This window comes from Copadichromis virginalis, linkage group LG18, assembly GCF_057382275.1.
Source record: "Copadichromis virginalis isolate Kocher_CV1m ecotype Utaka linkage group LG18, C_Virginalis_male_GT1.1, whole genome shotgun sequence".
In the NCBI taxonomy this organism is placed as follows: Eukaryota; Metazoa; Chordata; class Actinopteri; order Cichliformes; family Cichlidae; genus Copadichromis; species Copadichromis virginalis.
The window spans coordinates 11,589,083-11,614,043 of record NC_140635.1 but is presented as its reverse complement, the minus strand read 5'-3'; the positions used below and the strand labels follow the sequence as shown (position 1 = coordinate 11,614,043).

At 40.4% G+C, this 24,961-nt stretch overlaps 1 protein-coding gene across 1 annotated transcript; it reads left to right on the top strand.

Annotated features, from left to right (window-relative positions):
• The first annotated feature begins 1,714 nt into the window (after nt 1–1,714).
• mppe1 (metallophosphoesterase 1) lies at nt 1,715–24,506 on the top strand. Its single transcript, XM_085438022.1, has 9 exons — nt 1,715–2,271; nt 2,400–2,508; nt 4,447–4,550; nt 9,317–9,397; nt 14,392–14,500; nt 14,838–14,918; nt 21,383–21,505; nt 21,740–21,880; nt 23,496–24,506. The coding sequence occupies exons 1-9, from the start codon at nt 2,021–2,023 to the stop codon at nt 23,679–23,681; spliced, it is 1,185 nt and encodes a 394-aa protein (XP_085294148.1). The 5' UTR covers nt 1,715–2,020; the 3' UTR covers nt 23,682–24,506.
• The last annotated feature ends 455 nt before the right edge of the window (nt 24,507–24,961 follow it).

Genomic DNA, 24,961 nt, shown 5'->3' with positions numbered 1-24,961 from the left:
TTGGTGTAAATGCAAAATGTTGCTTTATCTTACCAAAAATACTTTCATGGAAGTTAATAATAAATTATAACAAAATGGAAAACCCCCAACTAAAGTCTTCAATCCAGAGTGTTTTCATATAAGAAAATCGCTTTTAATTAATAATCTGATTGATGCATTTGATCAGTTAACCTCAGTTAAGCCTCACATATTGATAAAAATCATTGATGTCCTGTAATTTTGGGTGGTTTCATGTGAAATTTTGATATTTTTCTTACACAACTAATAAGCAGTGACAAGTTAAAAAACAAAAAACTAAAACATGACTGGAGCTACAAAAAAAAAGGAAAGAATTCCTGACTATCAGATTTAAAGTTTCAATCCCAATCGTAAAAGTAGATGACTACAAATGATGTCTCTACTGAAACCAAACTAGTTGACCCCACAGGAGAGGAGGAACTGAAGGCAGGCACACCTTGGACAGGTCACCAAAGGATGGCAGGGCTGAAAATTATCAAAAATGTTGACCTACTTCATTATTATTAATGCATGAATGCTAACTTGTGTTATTAATAATGCATTTATCTTTGTGGATGTTGTGTGTGGTTGAAATGTTAATATCCGTACTTCTATTCTCCAAAAGTTGATTCTGTTCATCTGGACGTAGCGTTTTCAGTGGGAGTAACGTTTCGTCACTCATCCAAGTGACTTCTTCTGTCTCAGCTGACTGCAGGTTTCCTCAATCTTATAAACAGTACATTTGCATAATGACTGAAACCACCACAACTGAAGGAACAATGGTTCCTTCGTCATAATACAGGAACTGACCTCCCAGCCCATTGTTTTTTGTGGATTTTGTAAATCCCCCCGCCCAAAAAAAAACCAAAAAACAAAACAAAAAACTGCCAAATCTCAGTTTAACCCTTGACAGTCCTAATTTTTCTGTTTAAGCTTAGAAGCAAAGTCACCTCCTGTTTGTAAAATTCTCTTTCACTCCTTATGGCTTACATAATAGATTCGAAGTGAGAATTAGACTTTAAATTGGAATAACATTTGTATTCTCGTGTACTAAAATTGCTTTATTATTTTATTAATACAGTACTATTATATTATGTTATTAATATCAATGTTTAGTTACCTTTGCATGAATATTGTCCTTAATGGAGATACTTTTTATTTTCTTATTGAGTACATTTAAGAGTCTGTACTTTTTCATTTATACTTGAGTAAAGAAATTGCTTCAGTAATTCAACTTTTAGTGGAGTATTTTTTTAACACTGGTTTTCTTTACTTAAGTAAAGAACGTATTTATAAGTTTGATGTTATTTTGCCACCTCTGGTACTCTATGATCATATGTGACATCTTTCTTTTTGTTTTCAATGGCATAGGGCAAGCTGGTGGTTTATGAAATAATACTCTGATAAATTCATTAGCTGAAAGACAAGTTAAAGTTGGTTTATCATTAATGTTTATGGTACTCCTATGGTCAGTTTATTATCACCAATTAGCCTACAGTCTTTGGACTACAGGCATATATATATAAAGGCTTGACCCAGTGTGGAGCCTGAATCCAGAGGTATTTAAATTAGTTCCAAAATAATTTAAGTTTTAGAAACTTTCTGAACCTTAAGAAAGCCTAAATATATACTATATACTGTACTACAGAAAGCATGGAGTTTTTGTGTCCCCTAGATATCGTGTCACCCGTTTTATTTTGAAAACGCACACCGGATGTGTTGTTTCCAGCTTAACGCATGAGAGCCTACGACTTAGAAACAGCGGCTGGCGGCTGCTCTCTCTCTCTCACTGCTTTCCCCTTGAAATCAAGGCGCATTTTAAAACTTTGTTTTTCTTTCTCTTATTTTCGGAATCAACCGGACTCCACGCGAAGCCTGTTTTTATCCAGATGAGCTTGCCATGAGCATCACGCGGCTGGAGACCTAAACCGTGGGGTCTGGACGAGGTGAAGATGCCTCATGGACCGCTCCATCACCGCCAGTGCGCCAGTTCAGGGCATCCCGAACGCCGAATAACAAAGAAATGCCGAGGTTTAGCGTCAAATGGGTGGTTGCGGTGGTGCTGATTGGGGTGGTCGGCGGCGCCTTCTTCTTCTGCGAGTATCTCATCTACTTTCCGACCATCCTCAAGTGCGCCTGGCCGAAGATCAGCCATGCTCGCGGCGGAGAGGGCATCGACGGCCACTCGGTGGACTCTGCGGTCCGCGCTATGGTGCTGTCGGACACGCACCTCCTCGGAGCCGTCGGAGGACACTGGTTTGACAAGCTGAGGAGGTAATAATTCATTTGCATGTATTCTCATATATATTTGCCCTCCATCCGTCCGTCTGTGCCCGGGGCTCTGCAGGAGTGATTTGTAAACAACAACATCCAATAACGCTGACTTGTGTCCAAACGCGCAGGGAATGGCAGATGGAGAGGGCTTTCCAGACCGCTCTGTGGCTGCTCAGGCCCGAGATAGTCTTTATTCTCGGGGACATCTTCGACGAAGGCAAGTGGAGCTCGCAGAAGGTAATGTAGAGCTCCCTGTTTTTCTTCTTGCATTGCTCTGCACCCCCCCCCCCCCCCCCCCCATTATGATAATTATGATGGTGTTCGAGTATGTGGATGCAGAGCAGAAGCTCTGTGTTCTCTGGTCATAATAATCCTAACCTTATTACCATCCGGGCCCCAGAAGCTGCAGGTTTTTGAGGAAAACAGCTGCACCAGTTATCCTCTTAGCCCGCCATGGTACATCCATCCTGGTGTGTTGGGGGGGAGCTTCTGGGAATGCTCAGAAATCTATTACTGGGTTATAAAATGGAATCTGTCAAGACAGATAGAAGCAAGTGGAGCGAGAGGAACACAACACAAAGCCTCAGACAGTAAAATCTCCTCTAATCTACTTTTCCCTCCACCCACCCACTCGCTGATTCCTCCTCATTTTCACTCTTTGAATGGCAACTCTTTTAATTTGTATTGTGTTAAAACAGGAAGGGCCTGCGTGTTTGAATTCACGCTGAGAGTACTGAGACTTGATCTGCAGCAGGTGAATAGATCAGTCTGTCATTTATTTCTTTTGCTGGCTAATCATTTGCCTCATTTGTGTCTGAGGAGTTCCTCCTGCAGCTTAAGAGGACATCTTGAAATTAGTTATTGTGGTTAGAGAACTGGCCACAAGGGCAAAGGTGTTCAACGTACAGTGGTATGAAAGAAAGAAAAGCATGATGATTTTAGCATTTGTGGTTGATTCACGACGTGACTGGCTTCCACTTGAAGGATTTAGAGCTTGCACACAGAATAAAATATGCTAAGAGTAATAAATGGTGCAAAATTGTCCCCATTTTGCTCTGCTAACAGTCCAAAACCCTACTTATTTAAATTAAATCAGTATAAAGAGTAATATAGAAACAAATTGGCACATTTCAGACCCCAAATTCAGGAGCCGTGTTGGATGTTTGCTTGATGAATGACCAACAGTTCCATAACCATTCATTCTGCGAGCAACCTAACTGATCAAATACTTCATCGTTTTGGTTGTAGCCTCAAAAATTGTCCCACAAAGAAAAGCTATTCAGTGTAAGCAAAAAGAAGCGTGTTCTCAAATATCATTCACCAGTTTTAAATTTGCAGAGCAAGAACGTCTAAAAATGTGAAGCTGCGCTCAAATATGTTTGGTTTCTTTTCTGTCGACAGTCTCACTGTTTTGAATGAAAATCAAGGCGAGGGTGTCGTATTCGCCTTACAACTGACTTTAAAGATCACTCTGTTAGTGAAATAGTCTCCTATTTGCTCATTCTGCAAATCTACCAAGTGTTTATTTTGCCTCAAGCCTCAGAAATTGACCAAAAACCAAAAGATATTGAACATATGGTGTTAAAAAATGAAGAAAACCAGCTTATCGTGAAATAGAAGAACTTGAAAACGATGATATTTGGTGTTATGTGCTTGATTTACGATTTGTTTGAGGCATCTTCCTTCACTCTTTCTTCTGTAAATGTTCGGAAAAACTGCCGGCTTTGTTTATCCGACAGTCAGACAACCAAATATTGTTTAACTAAAAATTACTAAAAAGAATCAAATCTTCTGCTTTTTTAATCCAAATACTTTCCCACACACTCATTAATCCCCTAAATCACCTAACTGATTAATAAATAGTTACATTTAGTTTGAAAATGTGGCCAAATCAGAGATGAAAACTGCTCCAAATTCCCACATCCTATAAATTCTATAAATAAGAGACACGACGTATGAAACCCACAGCACTGATGCAATTAAAGGCTGTTTCTGTGTGCAGTTTCAGTCCCGCAGAAGCAAAACTGAATCTGAATGAAAGCAACTCATCTCAGCCGCCCGTGAGGGCTGCTGGGCGACCCTCAGAGATCCCATTAACGCTTGTGAGCTTCTTCGGGGAGTTTTTCTTGTTTGAGGCCTGAAACTTCAGCTGTGTTCGTGTCGTTCTCTCCGCAGCACTGGGAGGACGACGTGCGTCGCTTCCACAGGATGTTCAGACACTCCACTGACACGGAACTGGTTGTACTGGTTGGAAATCATGACATCGGTTTCCATTACGAGTAAGCACATTCTGTATGCTATTGTTTTTCAGTTTTCATTACATAACCTTTACTCTGCGACCGGTTGATCTGGTTTTACTTGGCCTTTGCCTGAGGGACTTCTCTATTAAGCACAGGTTTTACCTCTGACTCAGTATGAACGATTTTCAGCGCTATTCTTTGTTGCCCTAGTTACAGAAATACCTGCCTCCTTGAAAAGTTTTTAAAGCAAGAGAAACATTAAATGTGGCACCCAAAAAAGTCAATAACTGTCTTTCCTACTACTACACCGCACAGCAAGAGGACTTTGTCTACATTACATAAACTGCAAGGAGGCGATTGAATATTTCCATGAGGCAGTTTTAATAAGACAAAGCAGTGGCTGGATGCATCACATGCAGTCAGGTCTGAAGCCATCGCTGGAGGGTCTTTGCTTTGTCTTGTTGCTGTAGCAGTAATGTGGTGCTTTCACCGTAGTATATATTAACAAGTCACATTAAAAACTAAGAGATTTACTAATATCGGTGTTAAAGGTAGTGTTTTTATTGGAGGCAGTCTCACATTTCCGTCATGCAGCTTGGTAATACAGCAAGCGTGTATTAATCCACAGATGAAAATATTCAGCAACAAATACACTGCTTGAGTATTGTTTGCTGGAAGCTACAGCTGTGCCCAGCTGTTTCAAGACAGTACTGAGCTGTAAAGAGGGAGGTTTGTGCTCACATCAACCCATTTGTATAGTAATTCCATCTGCACGACCAAATAGAAATATTACAAGAGAAGAACTATGGAGGAATAACAGGCAGCATCGTCTACTTTTTGAAAATAGTCTCTTTTGGCTTCTGGCTAAAATGCAACTTAACCCCAACCCTCTGCGGTTCACTGGAGATCTGATGGATGTTAACACCAACGGCAAAACAACAGAAAATTCAATGTCTGATAAACTGAAGCAGAATGCATTTTCAGATACATTATGCAAAACACAAAGTGTCTGTAAAAATAAGTGTTAAAAATAAATAAAATCAGTAAAAAGATTACATGATTATATTGATAGCAGGTTGGATAAAAAGAAGGAAGGAGACGCCACGTCTCATTGAAGTGGAACTGCAGTTATGTAGTGCTGACCAAGAACATTTACCCAAACAGCACTTTTATTTTTTATACTTTAAGCGCTTAATCTACCTCACATCCACGGCTGCTTTAGACTCACCAGTTATTCTAACGTGCATGTCGCTGGGCACAGCGAGATCATGCAGACTCCACACAGAACGGCCTTGGGAAGGTTCAGCCTTCTTGCTGTGAGGAGATGTTGCTAACGGCTGCACAGAAGATCTTGATTCTATAAGTCTTATCTTTAACGACAAGTTATTTCAGAGACTATAAAGAAAAACAATCTGCATCTTCTAGGTTCTTTGTGAGATCAAGTGCATGCAGTATTAGAGAAAGGAAAACCAGCAATTCCTTATAAGCAAAGAACATCAGGGAGGAAGATGTCCTGATGACCGGTTAGGGAATGAGGGGAAAACAAAGGTACAACACACAGAGACCACAAACAGCAAACAGGACAAAACTCACGCCACAGCAGAGGGAAGAAAAAACGTTTATGACATTATTCATAATAATTAGATAATATAATAGCAGCATATAAACCAACTCCATATGGAGTGAAGAAGAAGTGTTCAGTGTATCATGGGAAGTCTTCCATGCATAACTTATGGATGGCTCAAGTTCACCTGATCTTGCTCTAACTAAAGATTTTAAACATGCAGTAGTCAAACCCCTGATTAAAAAACCTGCTCTTGATCCTACGGTTCTTGCAAATTACAGGCCTATCTCCAAACTACCTTTTCTTTCCAAAATTCTTGAAAAGGTAGTTTACAGCCGAATAATGGCCTTCCTGGAAAAGCAAAATGTCTCAGAGGTTTTCCAATCTGGTTTTAAACCCTTTCATAGCACTGAATCAGCCATTTTAAACGTTTTTAATGACATATTTTTAGCTACTGACGCTGGGGACTGTGTTGTTCTTGTGCTTTTAGATTTAAAAGCTGCGTTTGATACCGTGGATTATGCCATTTTATTCTCTCGTTTGGAGCACTGGTGGGCATTAGGGGCACAGCACTGGAGTGGTTCAGGTCCTACTTGGCGGGGCGAACTTTTTGTGTCAGCCTTGGTGACTATGCGTCGTCCTCCGCTCCCCTCTTGTGTGGTGTCCCACAGGGCTCAGTTCTAGGCCCCCTCCTCTTCTCTTTATATCTGCTTCCTCTTGGTTCTGTACTGAGAAAGCACGGCATTGCTTTCCACTTTTATGCTGATGACTGTCAGATCTATGTCCCTCTAAAGAAAAAAGGCAGATACCTTACACAGCCATTACTTCAGTGTCTCGATGACATTAAGGCTTGGATGTCTGTTAACTTTTTAAAATTCAATGATAAAAAGACAGAGGTGATGGTTTTTGGTAGCCCCACCGAGACCCCCAATGTGTATGTAGATTCCCTGGCACAGTATGTTAAGCCAACTGTCACAAACCTGGGGGTCAAAGTGGACTGTGATCTGAAGTTTAATAATCAAATTAAGGCAGTGGTAAAATCTAGCTTCTTTCACCTCAGGCAGCTGGCAAAAATAAAGCCAATTCTTTCACGGCAGCACTTTGAGACAGTGATCCACGCCTTTGTTAGCACTCGGCTGGATTACTGTAATGCACTTTATATTGGGGTCAGCGCATCATATATTAGTCATCTACAAAATGCAAAATGCCGCAGCTCGTCTTTTAACTGGCACTCGAAAGTTTGCGCACATTTCCCCTGTTTTAGCTTCACTTCACTGGCTGCCCATTTCTTTTAGGATTCATTTTAAAATTCTTTTATTTACTTTTAAAGCTCTCCATGGCCTAGCCCCATCTTATCTCTCTGAGCTGCTACAGCCTTATACACCCACCCGCTCTCTCAGGTCAGCTGATCAGCTGCTCCTGAAGATACCCAGGACTGGGCGTAAACTTAGAGGAGGTCGTGCTTTTGCTGTAGCAGCTCCAAAACTGTGGAACGAGCTTCCTTTAGAGATTAGACAGGCCACTTCTTTATCTGTTTTTAAGTCACTCTTGAAAACCCACCTCTTTACCCTGGCCTTTGACACCACGTGAGATGTTGGTTTTTATTTTTATTTCAGTTGTTTTTAGGTGATTCGATGCTGTTTTATCTTGTTTTTGTTTTAATATAGGGCTGTTTTAATTTTATGTTTTATGTGTTTTATTTATTTATTTTGCTGTTTTCTGTTATTCTATTGTTTTAACTTATTTTCTGTACAGCACTATGTTCCTGTGCTGGGTATTTTAAAGTGCTTTATAAATAAAATTGGATTGGATTGGATAACTGTAGAACAAAATAGACACACTAAATAAATCACAATGTGCCCCTCATCGAATTTCCTGGTCATCTTACAATATTCCTTCAGACCTACACAAATCTATACAACATCTTTTAGGTGCGAGATACACCGAAAGGAAAGCAACACAAATCCAAAGAAGATACTTTGTTCAAGCATCGTTAAATTGGAGCCAAATAGTGTGCAAACCTTTGACATGTTTTCTCAGCATGCTTTTTAAACTATTGAACAGATCATTTGATCCAATTGATCAACTGTCGCCACATCCTCCCTTCAGTGCAGTTATGACACGGTAGTTTTTCTTTTCTTTATGCTCTAATGGAAGTTTCTGACAAGCACGGCTTCTCCTCCTATACGCGGCATGTTTGAGAGTGTTCAAAGACAAAACTCTGGACATCAAGCTGTCTCAAGTCCAAGTCATGGAAAAGGCTTTGAAATGGCGTTCACACGCCCCACTTTTTTATGTTGTGACCCATTCAAGCAGGGAAAAAATGGCAACTCGCAGCCCTTCATCAGAGGTGACACATTCCTGTTAGCACTTGAAAGCCAAGTTTTACCTTCTTTAAGCGTCATTTTTATCACCCCGATGATGAGAAAATGTCAAATATTTTACAAGACAAAAGGAGAGTTAAATGGCCTTAAAATTAAAGGTAATTTTCTTTTCTTTTTTTCCCTCCTTAATGGCTAATCATCTTGCAACCCTTCATATTCAGCTGTGGCCAGTTATGACAGAGCCCACTGATTTCAAAGGCCATTAAGAAATTATGTTAATATGTGCTTTTTTTGTTTTGTTGGTTGGCCCAACGTTTTCAGGAAGGAGATTTATTTGTTAAAAAAACCCTGATAAGATTTTGTAAGATTGTGGTGATATTCGGAGCAAAATTAAGAAGAAATCTAAAAAGAAATTATTAAAAAAAGAAAGCAGAAGATGAGCGATGAAGAGATTTATTTATTTCGTCACTGCCTTTGTTAAGAATTCCCATAGAAAAGTCATAAAGGAAAAAGATTTTAGCTTTTATTTTTAATAAGGTGGTTTCACTGAGGTTTTATTGTCTTTCTGGTAATTTCTTTAAACTACATTTTTTGTGATGGATTGCATTAAATTGCAGAAAAGTTGTGTTCATTGTGTCCAGCATGTAACAGCCTTCTTATAGGAGACTCTTTTCTTAATTTCTCAGGGGAAGAAAACACAATGTCATGCTTTTTTTTTTAAATGCTTGGTATTTGACATGTGTGACTCAGAAATGTGAGCTTTTGTAGACATGCTCCTATGTGGTTTGATTCTAGCCGAGCAGCGGGAAGCATGCTGGCACAGCTGTTATGTAACGGTGCGTGATAGACAGGGAGACACGGCAGACTGAGCAGCAGGTTTTTGTGCTGTGTGATGAGCGTATTGTGTCTCCCTGCAGGATGGACTGGTTCAAGCTGCAGCGGTTTGAGAAGGTTTTCAACGCTTCCTCCACCAGGATCGTCACCAAAAAGGGCGTCAAGTGAGTGACGGGAGGGTGAAACATAAATGTAAACATAAAAACTGGTGACACGCCTGCAGGACAAACATGTGACTCAGCATGCGGGAAGGTCGACGGTTTAATCCCCCGAGTCGGCCTGTGCCACAGAGGTGCTTTTAGACGAGCCAGGCAACTGTTCCCGAGGTCTTAATTGTGTGTCGGGAGATTGCGCTCAGTTTTAAAAACAAAGTACCCTCCATAATATGATGGATTATAAGATAGGATGAAGATGAGACCCTTTAATATTCAACTACTGTGAAATTCTTGTGTTCAGCTTTAAACACAACTTGTTACAGGACAGCTTAAATAAAAGGAGAAACGCTCAGGAAAATTAGATACAGTCTTGTTTGTAGGGTTTACCCGTCAGGACATATTAGCACGTCTTAAAATGACATAAATACAACCTCACATGAACAGCAACCTATGGCATGTTGCTTTTTTTCGGTTTATGGTGAAGTTCACAGTCAACTCAATGATAGTAAGTTGCCCTGGTCCTGTGGCTGAAAAACAACCGCAAATCGTGACTCTTCGATTGCTGTGTGTGGCAATCAGTGCAAGGCGTTTCTGTTGATATGCTGTGTGTGGGTTTTGCCAGGGGTGCTGCTTTATGACCAAATGTCCACTTTGGTTTCATCTGTCCACAGGACATTGTTCCAGAAGAGGTTTGTTCAGATGTAAACCTAAGCCATGCTGCAAGGTTTCTTTTAGGAAAAGGAAAAGAAAGAAAAAAAAAAAAAAAAAAAAAAAAAAAAAGCCCTATTAAATATTAATAAATTGTAAAATTATAACATGTGGGAATGATTTCCTCCGGCAGTCTAATCAGTCATTTAAACATATTTGAAACAGTGCCTGTTAATAATGGTGATAAAACAAATGAGTCGATAAATGGACATTTATTAGTTAACATGGTAATTTATGGCATAAATGAAGCAGTCACATGGAAAAAGTATGGCTTATATTGGGTTACATATATTTGTTAGGTTTGCTGATTATCAGAGCTGCCTGTGGGAGTAGCAGACATCTTATTTTAAACTTCTTGTTGGTCTTTTTTGCCACTGAAATATGGTGCGCCATTAGGCCAAGATCTAAAGAACCCCTTAGAGTCTTCAGGAAAAAGACTGAAGTCTGTAATAATTTGAAATAAATCATTAGACTGCAAGGAAAATTATGTACAAGTGGCGGAGAATTCAAAGTGACTCCCAAACTGTGCAGGACTGCCAGGCCCAGAAAATTCAAAAAGAAAACTGAAGGAACACAAATGTCAGGAAGAAATCTGCAGGTAACAGAGTTGCTTCTGCAGTCAGAAAATTGGACCTGTATGCAAAGCATGCCAGGAGAAGAGCCTTTGCTGTCCACAAACAACGGTTTGTGTGTGTGAATACGCAGACAAAGAGCAGACCTGTGGAAAAAATGTGCGACATGCTCAGAGTTAGGATGCATGTTTGGCACAGAGCAGAGACAGCCTCCAGGAGAGGATCATACCAGCTCTGAAACGTTATGGTTTGTGGCCCCTTCAGTGCCTTAGGAAATGGGAAGCTTGCGATCATTCAAATATGAATCCTACATCATACGATGGAGTGTTCGCTGCCCTCTCATCTCCACGCTACTCCTGGGAAAATAACAGAGGCAGCCGTCAGACACACCATAATGCAGCAGACTAAACTAGGAAACCGGTCGAGAGACTAACGTGAAGCCACGCAATTGTCCAGTGTCGGAGAGAGCTCCACCACACTCTCAAGTAGCTCCTCCGATGAGGCCTGATCAGCTGCAGGTGTGTCATGGTCTTCAGGTGTGGCCAATCACCTGCCAGGGCCACACCCACCAGGCCTGAAGGTGCCTGTAAACACCTGCACCCACACACCTACATACACACATATCTACAAGCAGGGAGAACAGGGACAGTGAGAACACTGGACTCCCGGGACACACCGCTGTCTTTCGCTGCTCAGGTTAAATATATATGAGTCACTTAGATAACTTAAAAATGTTATTGTTTGGCTTTTTTTAGTATTTTATTTGTTCCTAAGTAAATCCGTTTGGCTGAGATTAAAGTTATAGTTTTTACACAGCTGAATAAACGTCAAGCAGACCGCTGATTATCAGAAGTGTGAGATGCTCGAGAATATTCTCCAGTGTCCTGTTATATTTTAGATAGCAAGGAGTTTATTAAACTTCACCGAAACAATCTGCAAATTTCATTAAAATGTAATAAACTATCATCTTGTCTTTATTTTTAGTTAGCACATACCTTAAACACTTAAAGCTGTAAGCTAATGATAGTTATATAAGAGCAGATGCTGCTGGTGCAATAAGCTGAACGTTTTACATCCAATGGATGATGATCTGATTAGTCGACTAATCGCAAAAATAATCGGTGACTAGTCGACTATCAAAATAATCGTTTGTGGCAGCCCTACACACAACACAGCCTAGAATAGAACACTGAAGGCATCCAACTAAATACAACTAAAACTTGAACCATAAGAACAAACAAGGCCCTTTTTACTTCTAGAAGGAGGGAGGGGGGGCTAAATTAAAGCAACTCCTCTATAAATAGAAAAACTAAGAACCAACTGATAAGATAAAAGGCTCACCCAGGGAGATAGTGAGGAATATAAACAAGATAACATATAATACAAAAGAAACTAGGAACAAAACTCCCACATAGATTATTCTAAAACCAAAATGAATCATGAACTCACAAAAATTCAAAAGCCAACTAAGTGATCGCTGAATGCGTATTTACCAGAATTGTGCTGAAGGTCACGGTCATATTTGCCATTTTACAGGCACTGTTCTGTCAGGTATTCGCAGGAAAGGGAAACAAATGCAGGGTATTAAGTCAAACACAAGGAAAGACAGACGGTGATACAGTATGACTTAAACAGATAGGAGCTGAGGCTGTAAATAGACACGTGAGGCTAACCAGGGAGAGTGGAAACACCAGCCTAACAATGCACAGCTTAAACTAATTAAGACAATAACACAAGAAGTAGAACTAGCAACAAGGCACCAGAGAGAGCAGACTTACAAAATAAAACAGGAAGTAACTAAATGGGGACTCACATAACAGAGACGACAAAATGCAAGAAGACATTAGGGAGGCAAGAATAACGTAAAGAATCAAATATCTATTAAGAAGTCTAAAAACACTAGGACAGCTAAACTAGCCAAGCAATTCAAAAAACTAAAATTCAAGAATAGTCACGGAAAAGACTAAATAATAATGAAAACTCTCCAAAATATCTACGAAACTCACAGACCATGAGATTTTTCCATTTCCTCAAGAACTGGTCAGATTTTACTGAAACAAACTGAGGATTTTTATTTGTCATTAGTTTGTGCAATTCAGCCAACCTATGAGAACAAAACGTATCACTTTCTTTTTGTACTTCACACATTACAAAACCTGTGATTTGTGGTGGATCGAGAGCTAGATGAGCTACTACGTCACTGGCATTCTGGTTTCTTTGTGCCTCGATGTCACACGTTCTCTTGTCCACGTTCGTTTATAATTGTCATCGGTCATCATGTGTCATTTAGTATTTTCATTTGTAGAGATAAAATGGAGCTTAATGACTCCAGTATACTTCTAAAAATAATTTTTAGGCTTTAGATTTTTACAATTCTTATCACCACTTAATGATGCTGACAGTGAACCGTGGCTAACAGAATTAGAGCAGTGCTGCAGAAACCTGGGTTTAAAATGTTTCTGCACAAAAGATTTCAGACAAACTAGTAACAGGATGTGTGTTTAGATTTTATTTAAAACAGAAGCGTGGAAGTAATAAAAGATTGTGATGACTTGTGACTGTGCCAACTACACGTTCCACCTACAGGAGCTTCTCAGCCATGAAGCTCCCGGTCGGCATCCTATTACAGCACCAAGTTGGAATTCAGTGAGCTTTTTAGAACAACCCATTCTTTCACAAATGTGTATCCCCCCACTCAGGATTGTGTCAGAAGGCCATCTGGTGTAAAACTGCTAAATCAAAACATGCAGAAGTACCTGCTGTGATAAAGGAGCAGCTTTCCTATTCTTTCACAAATGTGTTTAAAGACAGACAACAAGGCTGGGGGCTTGATTTTATTCCAGCAAAAATCACCTGAAACACCTGAAAAAACGCCAATTAATTGCATTAGAACACATTAGAACGTCTCTCATAGATAGTGATAATGTGCAGTGTTCTTGTATGAAATATAATAAGGTCATAAATGATCCTTGAAACTCTCGACTGGTCACTTTAGGGTTAAAACATCCAGTAAATGCTTGTGCTCCCTGCAGCAGTGCTGTAACATATTTGCATTTGTTGCGTTACATTTACATGAGAACAGGCCTTTTGTTGTGTTGTAATATATTATAAAAGGATCTAAACAAAAAGCCCAGAGAATGGTTATGTGCTTCTCCCTTCTTCTTTTTTTAGCGGCGCTGATGTAAAACGCCCACAGTGCAGCAGTGTTTGTCCTCCATGTGAGCTCTAGTTTTAGGATCTATTTAAAGCAGCTGTAAGCAATAATTTTATAATAATGTATCAAAGGTGACGTGAAAACATTGTGGCAATGCGAAAAAAAAAGGAGGGCCACACATACACAGAGATTAATGCTCTGGATCCGCAGCTCGCCCTCGCCTTTACGGGCCCGGCTCATTGTTTTACTCTTCTGGTTTACTCTCATCACACGTTTTCAGCTCACCAGACAGCAGACGCACACAGTTATCCGCAAGCTGGCGAACACAGAGCCAGATATTTCCCTCTGGAGTTGGTAAAAAACAGAGAGTGAATATTGGACTTAGATTTGTCAGGTGGCCAGAAACGCAACTCCAAACGAATTCAGATGCGGCTTTGAGAACTGCAACTGTTTTCTAACAGGTTCGCCATCTACTTAAAAGCCAATGATACTGGGATGTTGTTTTGTTGATAACGATGCTTTTCCTACATTTCCTGCCAGACTAACTGAGAATCTCCTTCTCTCGTCAGTTTTCTGCTGGTGAACAGCGTGGCCCTGCACGGCGACGGCTGTCCCATCTGCCAGTCGGTGGAAAAAGAGCTGATCAAACTCTCCAGGGACCTCAACTGTTCTCTTCAGGTGGGAGGAAAATTTCTAGGAGTCTTTCGCACATTTTTACACTGTCAGCGCCTCGAATGCACTCTGCCACTGGCACTCGAGATGCACGCACAGAAAATTAAGACGTACCCGGAGCAGGTGTTTTGATCTTCTTACACATCCAGTGTTTATAAAAGCACATTAGAAGTGGCGCCTGGTTTGTGTTTTTAGTTTTTAGGGGGGGGGGTTTTCTGCACACAGCACCAGAACCAGAGGCAGTGTAGCGATATGAAATAAAAATGTTACCTGATGCTTGAGGATGCTTTGTGAGGTTGTGGACAAGACAGCTGATGAATTCTTTATGTTTTCTCCTCTGCAGAGCGCGCAGTCAGGGAGCGGAGTGATGGACGGCTGTGAAGGCTCGCAGCTCTACCCTCCCACACCCCCCATCATGTTACAGGTAAACTGCATGACTCCACTCAGACTTCATCAGAAGCTGATAACATTTAGCAGCGGAAGACGTGATTAGCCTTTTCAACACTCGCGTACCCGAGCGTACACTGAATGCGTTATCGGTCTCTGTTATGGCCCCCGAGTGGCGTCCCAGCTCTACGCTGTGGACGAAACAAAATCCAAACACCTCATTTTGTGCAAAATTCAGCTGCCTGTGCTGGATACAAAAGAAGGGAGGGAAAAAAAGTTCTTTTCCAAAGTTGTAGTCTTTTTTTTTTGTCTATGTCTCTCTTTTTGTTTTCCTAAGGGCAGAATCTTCTTGCTGCGCTCCAGCAGAAGAAAAACAACACAAAGACCTTCACAAAATTTCTTTCTACAAAGTAGTATTTCTGGAAAATATCCTCATGGTTTCATTTAGAATGCTGAAGTCTTCACATCAGCTTCAGCTATGATAATAATAATAATCTCTTCTCTGCTGTGCAGAGCGGTGCATGTCTGTCAAACTTGAGTCATGCTGGGAAGGTATCGCTTCCGGTACCCAATCTGTTTTTCAATGTACAAAAAAATCATTTTGTGTTCTTTGGTGTGCATCTGCTTTTTTTCTTCCGTTTCTATTTTCTCCGTTTCCTTCCTGTGTCTGTGTTCGCGTTTACCTTTGAGTTTGGTTCTCTGTGCGTCTTGTTGTGGTTTTACTTCCTGTTTTTGACCTATTTAATCAGCACTCTGTGTATATCTAGCTGTGTCTTTCTTTCTGTCTTTGCTGGACTGTCAGTTTTCCCTCCTGAGCTTCTTGCCTTCATCCTCTGTGCCTCCTGGCATTCCTGGTTAGTTTCGCTTTTGTGACTTTGATGTTTTCCTCTTTGGACGATGGTTAATCAGACTTTTAATTAAAGATCTTTGTCAGTTTTTTTTCATCCAGCCTTTCTATCTGCATTTGGGTTTTCCTCTCAGCTGATCCTGTAATCAATTAATATATTTAGAACTTCATACTTAATTACTGATTTTGGAAACACACGGTTGACGTTCAACATTTTATACTTAACAGGGACCTATCATGCGCTTTTCCATCTCCATATTTCTACTTTTGCTTTCCACATACCACAGTTGCAAATAATTTCAAAAAATTGGCCCCCAGTTCAAACTGTTTCTCTCACTTAACCTCGCTTTCTTCTAATTGGCTGCCCCTCACAAGCAGAAGCTTTCAGCAGGAGGCAATGAAGGTTTCAGTGGTCACAGCCAGAGTTGTCTAAGAATACCACAATAATATCACATTAAGCCAATAACAGAAAAAACAAAACTGCGTGAAGATGGAGCTCTTGGCTCACAGGGATCACTTATTCATACACTGATCTCAATATTTGAAACTGGGAATCTTAAAAAAGGTTATCAATCATTGTACAGACACTGACAAAAAACTACAGTTTTTTTATTATATATTGAAATAAATGGTGTAAAACAACCAAATAAAATTTCAGCCAAATGTTATATAAAAATATATATATATATATATATATATATATGCATTTTTTGAACAGTATTTGTGATCCAGACATGTACCAAACGTTCACGTTTGAAACTAATTTAACAACAATTTAGGCTCAACAGCTGCACATCATTTAGAGCTTTTAGGCCTCCAATCAGCAGAAAATATCTCAGCGGAGTAACAATGAATGACTGAAACGAGGCTGAATTTAAATGTTTGCATCAGCCTTAAAATACGACTTTACCCGTCCTAGTTTTCAACCAAATTTAGAGATAAAGGTGATGTTTTTTAAAGGTTAGCGATTGATCGACAAGACCCTGAAAACAGCGTCCACTGATTGCTGTGTGGTTTGCAGGGATGTTGGGTTAAGCTGTAAGTTCAACTCTATGAAATGACCATTACACGCTGCTTTACAACAGGTCTGCAACTGTGTTTGAAGCTGACATCGAACAATCTACTTAAATGCTCTGTCAGCTTTTTTTACATTTAGGAGACGTGTCTGCATAAGAGAATTAATTATCTATTTTACAAATATACGATTTAACAGAAAATGAAATGAGGTTCAAAAATGTTCGACTCTCTAATTACCTGTTTAGAAAACTCAAACTTTAATTCCATCGTAGTACAGACCTGCAGAAAATTAGGGAATATTTACTATTTGTGAACATATTGTCTGTCTTATGAAGGCAGTAATTCATAATAACACTATCCTGTGTTATAAAACTGTGGCAGTCACCTCTCTCTCCAAACCCATCAAATTATGGCATCTGATGGTAAAATATGCAGCACAAAGGTCAGGTGTTTTATGTTTTAGTTGATCGCAGAAAACAGTTGTGCCTGTAAGTGAAGCGCCCTTGAAATTGCATTAAATAGCAATAGAGATTAACTGTCATTTGCCTATGACACTGCCTTTATTAACTTTATTTTTTGAGGATGGCAGGCTGCTTGTGTGTGCAGATCTGAAAAGGACAATATGTGCTCCTTTTTGTGGCAAAGCTCAGTTTTGAATGTTTGAGAGAGACACACCACATTGTCAAAAGTATTCACTCATCCATCCAAGTCATTGATTTCAGGTGTTCCAATCACTTCCATGACCACACGTGTATAAAATCAAGCACCTAGACATGCAGACTGCTTCTTGTGAAAGAATGGGTCACTCTCAGGAGGCGATTTACAACCTGAAGAGGTGACAAAGCGATAGATCTTTCAGCCCAATTCTACTTTTTCTACATAATCCATCATACAAAATGTAATCAAATGGAAAAGTCTCTTTTTTTAACTTGTTTTATCAGTTTTAATCTTTTAACTTTATGCATCAAGCAAAAATTTTATTATATGCAACATTCTCTGACTTGAATAAATTAGTTTAACATTTAAACCTATTTTCTACACATTCCAGCACATAAAATAAAATATTTTTTGTGTTTACACTCAGTCTTTCAAATAGATGCAAGTAAAACACAGCAGAAAATCAATAAAGTCAAAGACTCAGCGGTCCTGTTGCTCTATTTTCACCTGTAAAGCAGGACTGGGGTAGGCGGAGGTTTACCCTGGTGCAGGTGTGCCGCGGTCAGTTGAAGAATCCGCGAGTTTCTCTGTGAGTTTCCCATTACGTCGTTGCGCACTCGGTGCTTGCTTGGAAGTTTAGGGGTTTTTTTCACTGTAAAAAGAAGTTTTCTTCCCACGCACGATGGACACTAATGTTTTTGTCACTTTTTATGGAATCAAACTCAAAGTAAGGTCAGTACTTCCACGCTTTAAACGCTGCACGCTCATACTCTCTCCCACAATCGATGTGATCCATTGTTGATCTGCACACAGCTGTTGTCACTAACGGCGCACTCGCTTACGTCACTGTCGTGAGACATTCTTGCAAAAAAATCACGGTTTTAGTAACGCAGTAACGCAGCGTTCCTACGGGAAAGTAACGGTAATCTAATTACCGTTTTTGCAATAGTAATCCCTTACTTTACTCGTTACTTGAAAAAAGTAATCAGATTACAGTAACGCGTTATGCCCATCTCTGATGCCAACTGTGCAGTCCAGTTATGAAATTTAATAATAACAATAACAAAGTGGAAGTGAACAACAACGAGACCACCTAAAATCACATAATGGGGTCAGTGGATGCTAAGGTGCATACTGTGCAGAGGTGACAACTATCTGCAGAGGCAGTCGCTACCAGAGATGGGCAGTAACGCGTTACTGTAATCTGATTACTTTTTTCAAGTAACGAGTAAAGTAAGGGATTACTATTGCAAAAACAGTAATTAGATTACCGTTACTTTCCCATAGGAACGCTGCGTTACTGCGTTACTAAAACTGTGATTTTTTGCGAGAATGTCTCACAACAGTGACATAAGCGAGTGCGCCGTTAGTGACAACAGCTGTGTGCAGATCAACAATGGATCACATCGATTGTGGGAGAGAGTATGAGCGTGCAGCGTTTAAAGCGTGGAAGTACTGACCTTACTTTGAAACTCGCGGATTCTTCAACTGACCGCGGCACACCTGCACCGGGGTAAACCTCCGCCTACCGCAGTCCTGCTTTACAGGTGAAAATAGAGCAACAGGACCGCTGAGTCTTTGACTTTATTGATTTTCTGCTGTGTTTTACTTGCATCTATTTGAAAGAGTGAGTGTAAACACACAAAATATTTTATTTTATGTGCTGGAATGTGCAGAAAATAGGTTTAAATGTTAAACTAATTTATTCAAGTCAGAGAATGTTGCATATAATAAAATTTTTGCTTGATGCATAAAGTTAAAAGATTAAAACTGATAAAACAAGTTAAAAAAAAGAGACTTTTCCATTTGATTACATTTTGTATGATGGATTATGTAGAAAAAGTAGAATTGGGCTGAAAGATCTATCGCTTTATCACCTCTTCAGGTTGTAAATCGTGTTTTTAAAAAGTAACTAAGTAACTAAGTAATTAATTACTTTTGAAAATAAGTAATCAGTAAAGTAACGGGATTACTTTTTTGGGGGAGTAATCAGTAATTAGTTACTGATTACTTTTTTCAAGTAACTTGACCAACACTGGTCGCTACAGACTTCCATGTGGATGTTAGATTTCCCAAGAACAGTGTGTAGAGCTTCATGGAATGGGTTTCTGTGGCTGAGCAGCTGCATCCAAGCCTTACATCATGCAGTGATATAGAGCATAGTGACTATTCACGCTTCTTCATCTGGCAATCCGATGGATGAGCCTGGGTTTGGTGGTTGCCAGGGGAACGGTACTTGTCTGACTGCACTGTGCCAAGTGTAAAGTTTGGTGGAGGGGGGATTATGGTGTGGGGCTCTTAAAAAACTCTTAATGCTTCAGCATACCAACACATTTTGGACAGTTTTGTGCTTGGGGACGGCTCCTTCCTGTTCCAACACGACTGCGCATCATTGCACAAAGGTCCATAAAGACATGGATGAGCGAGTTTGGTGTGGAAGAACTCAACCCCATAGAACACCTGTCTGTATGGCTGTCTGACCTCACAAATGTGCTTCTAGAAGAATGATCAAAAATTCCAATGAACTCACCCCTAAACCTCATGTTTAAGCTGCAAAGGGTCCGACATCATATTAAACCCTATGGATGTGATGTCACTCAAGTTTATATGTATGTGAAGACAGATGAGTGAAAACTTTTAGCAATATTGTGCGTCTCTCAGTCTAGTTCAATGCACTATCCTATTATGGTCATCTGTAGTGCTAAACCAAAGTTTTGTAGCTCCAAAGTTGAACAGGTAAGAAGGTAACACCTGAGAAACTTTACAAGTCTCGTTTTTTTTGGCTATTTCAACGAACAAAGGAGAGCATGATTAAAAAACCTCCCATTTACATCTCTCAGTTGATACATCCTTGATTCCTCTCCTCGCTTCATAGTCCCTCCCAACAGAGATCGGAGGAGGCGATAGGGAGACACGAGAAGAGAGGAGTCGAGGCAGCAGTCATTTGACAAAATGAGACATCCTCGCCTCTGTGGTTCATTTTAAAGTGATGCGAATTAAATCTGATGTTGGCACAACCACATCATAAATTCCTTTTATTTAGCCGACTGCTGCTGTATTTTATGATCGTAAATGTAACAGTGCAACAGTGTGACAAGATATTAGACGCTTTTCTTAATCGCACACAGGAAGGTTTGATGTACTTAAATAACTGAAACTGCATATAAAGAGGATAGCTGTTTAAAGAGCCTTTCTTTTTGCAGTATATTCCAAGCGCGTGCATGAATCTTTTATACACAACAGGCAAAGAAACACTTCCGCGTGTGCATCCAAGGATTATAGCTCCTCCAGCAAGCCTCCTCTGGCTCTCCAATGCATTTTAGGGACAGAGACATCCTTCATCATTGTGTGCTGAGATTGATTCCTGAGTCACAGGCGGGATAGAGAGGACAGAGGAGATAAAGAGGCACTAAGTAGATAAATGAGAAAAGCGTCCTGTAATTTATATACAAGATTTTAGCAGGTGATTGGTTTAATTAGTCACATGACACAGATTGAAACTTCTGACCGAGGTTACGCCGCACACTCTGGGATCCATGCTTTATATAAACTTCCTTCAGAGGAAGCCCTTTCAACTAAAATCATCATTCAGTCCAGAAGGTGTCATGAGTGTCATGGTGTGTTGAGTGTTACGATTCAGTACTCTCTCTGTGACAGCGACTTTGACGGATTGCCCGCTCTATCTGGAAGAATTACACGTTCAAGTCCAGTGAAACGCAGAGTGGCAGGAGAACCATGTCTGGCATCGTGAAACTTTGGGGAACGTGGTTATTCTCCATGTTCCCTGTGCAAAGGGCTGTTTAGACACGTGGATCACTGCAGATGTGTTTATGAACTGTTTGATAGGGGAATTACGTGGCTGGGTGAAAAACTTGACACCAGAAATGCTGTTACTGAGCTGCCCCTCAGCCTGTTTCCTGTTCTTCCATGAAAAATCCGAATCCATGCACGTTTCCCTGACTGTGTGCTCCGTTCTGCAGCACTATCCTCTGTACAGAGTGAGTGACGCTGGCTGCACAGGACAGGACGCCGCGCCGCCTGAAGAGCGACACCTGCTGTTCAGAGAGAAGTACGACGTGCTGTCGAAGGAGGCCTCACAGAGAGTGAGTACTCTGCAGTCTCACCACACCGCCTCCGCTGTCTGTCTTTTTTTTTCTTTCCTTTTCTCTCAAAGCGCAGATCTGTTCTGAAGTGTTTTCATCCAATTAAAACGGCAAACAACAGCCCGCCGTCAGAAATAGTCTCGTATAGAAACAGCCGACGATGGTGATGATGAAACTGGTGATGTAAGGGAGCAGCAACCAGCCTCTGAAGCGGTTATGGGTTTCTCTCCTCAGCTGCTGCAGTGGTTTAAGCCCCGCCTCATCCTCAGCGGACACACCCACAGCGGATGTGAGGTTCTCCATGACAACAAGTACCCAGAAATCAGCGTGCCATCCTTCAGCTGGAGGAACAGAAACAACCCCAGCTTCATCCTTGTGAGTGAAAGCAAAATCGTGAACTTTTTACAGTGTGCGAATTAAAGTCGGCATTTTTCAAACAGCAATAGATGAAAAATAATCGAATTAATCTGTATTATAGAGAGAGATTATTAAGGTTGCCGGATGGCTGGGCTGTTTCTGTGTGGATTGCCTTTTCTCTCTGTTTAGCTGCCCAGTGCACAACCTTACTGTTATGGTTCAGTCTCAGTGGCTTACAGTAGTTTTTGGCCCCAGCAGATATACTTTGAAAGCCACTGCTGAGCATGCAAACACTGTAAGCAACTAGCTGATGAACACATCAGAGAATTTAGCAGCTGTGCCAGATGTTTCCCTCAGGAGAATCAATAGGGATTGAGCAGTTGGTTACAAACTACATCTGGCACAATATGAGGTTTTACTTCACAGTTATAGAGGTAAGAAATATACATATATCAACTATAGATGTCTATAGAAAATCCATCCATCCATTGTCTTCTACTTATACTATTCAGAGTTGTTGTGGGGGCTGGACCTATCCCAGCTGTCATGGGGCGAGAGGTGGGGTACACCCTGGACAGGTTGTTACGCTCATCAAATGCAGCTCTAATTCATTGCAAGTCAAAATGACCCTCAGCTCCCAACATCCAGCCACTGTTTCGAATCTAAATGGGCTGTAGGCGTGTATGTGAGCATGAATGATTGCTTAGGGCAGTGGTGATTTGAACCCCCTTTTGACTCCATGGCTGCCTTCATGGTTTAGATTCAACAAGGTGCTGGAAAAACTCTTCAGAGGTTTCAATCCGAATTGGCACGACAGCATGACAAAGTTACTGGAGATTTGTCAGCCGCGGATCCGTGATCCACAACCACGTTTGCATCAATTTCACTTCCACCAAGGAAGGAGGTGAAGATTTTGAATCTTTTTTGTGAGAGTGTCCTGAGCTGACAAATGGCATATTAAACCAAACCAGCACCTCAAAGTTCAGGTTTGAGTTATTGTTCCAACATATTTGAGAAAGAAATTATCCTGTTTCTTCTTTTTAAAAACTCAAAATCCCAGAAGCTACAAAATCCTGATTCCAGGTGAGAATATGTCCCTGACTATGTGCTCTGTCCTTTGCTGCTCTGGAGGCTTTTGTTTGAACTTGATTTAAGCAGAAACTCTTAAAATAAAGTTAAGAGGAAAACAAAGATAGCATTAAACTAACATGATTTTGTCCAATATCTGTGACAGAGAAACATTCAGAACAATGAGGACACGCAAACTCCCCGAAACCACCTTATGTCAGGCAGCAGTACTTAATAGTGAGCTAGAATCAGGTGGCCTAAATTTGATGTTTTTCTTTCATACAAATAGTTTCTTAATAAAGTGTTTAATTATATAGTAAACAATCTGCTGAGGTGAGATTCTGTTGAATCTGTTGTTCCTTTGTTTACAGGCTATAAAAAAAACTGATTCATTCAGATAAAAAAAAAAATAGGAAGAAAGGAACTCAAAATGAGCTCCTATTTTTAATCTTCGGAGGCCCTCTGGTGGACGAAGAGCTCTAAGCAGCCACCTCTGCCAGTATAAACATTACTCATCACCTCTAACTCACGTTATTTCTCACTTCTCTCCCCTTTCTTCTCCCAGGCGACGGTGTCACCGAGCAGTTACACGCTGTCCAAGTGTTTCCTGCCGGAGGAGAGCACGGTGATCAGCGTTTACTGCTCGGCCGGCGCCTGCCTGCTGCTGCTGTTCCTCGCTCACTGTCTGTGGATGAAAGGCCTGCTGCAGTGCCTCAGCCTCTGCCTGCTGGGGAAACACAAGTCTCTGTGAACTACATTAGCCACAGCCCACCGGGACAGAGCCATAAGCTGGTAATTTGGTGTAAGTTGATGTGAGGATGCTCTGTGTGGACCAAAAACAACGACAAGAAAAAAAAAAATCTGTCTGCACAACCTTGATTTGTTTGTCCGGGTGTTTAAAGGCACTGTGAAGGACATTATATGATTTTTAAATGTTTTTAAAGGACTCAGAGTTAATCACTACTGGTACTGATGATGGCGATGGTGATGTTAGAGCCTGTGACGGAGGCCCAATTGTTCTTACAAATCATCAGTTTTAACTTCCTCGGAGGAAAAGTAACCGTCACTGACTTCACCGCTGAGTGAGAAAGTACGCATGCGTGGCACGGGTAGCACAAATCAAAGGAGTAAATATGTAAATACTAACTGTCCCTGGTCTGGTTTAAGGTGGTGAAGGTGCTTTAAGTCTCTTCTCTCTGATGTTACCTGTGAGCCGATGTGAACGCACACTGATCATCTCTCTCAACTCTGAACACTCTTCGTTTCTGTCGTCGATGTCAGATAGTCCATCCGGGTTCCTCATTGTTTTTATGACGCATATCAGAGAAAAAACAAAAAGATATTGTTGCTGATTTTCTGTGCCAAATGTTTGTGAAGGTTTTTTGCCAAATCGTTGGAACGTTTCTGATGAACTGTACATAATAAATAATCAGAATCTTAAAGCCTGATTCACAGTTTTCTGGTGGACGAGGGAGGATGTTATCACACGCGACAGACGAAATCCTTAATATATAGGTACAAATATTTTATGTTTGCAGATTCATGTGAAATAAAATATAAGAAAATCGGTTCAAAATTTGTTTTCATTTGGGGTTTTTTGCATTTGGTTTGCTTGGTTGTTTTTTATTTTAGTCATTTTATAACTAAGAAAACAGCTTTTAGCAACAGTATAACAAAGTACCTTCATTTTTTACTTTAATAATGTGCAGGATTAATCCACTATGTTTATTTTATATTAAATTATTCACTATTTATTGATTGATTGGATTATAAATTCTATAGAACAGACCTTAACTCTGACCCAGTTTCATCTTTTTAGCTGTGGTTAAAAAGATGGTTTTGACTCTAGAATACTTTGGTATACAGACTTGGTCAGCCTAATGACTGCTGGTGCCCGGGTCCCGTAGCTTCAAAACAAGCCTGAAATCATCATCATGATGCTTTTCATTACACTTGAATGAGATCTTTGTACTACTATGCTGTGCTTTATTTCTGCCAGACGTGGCGCTGTACTTTATGGCCAAATGTCCA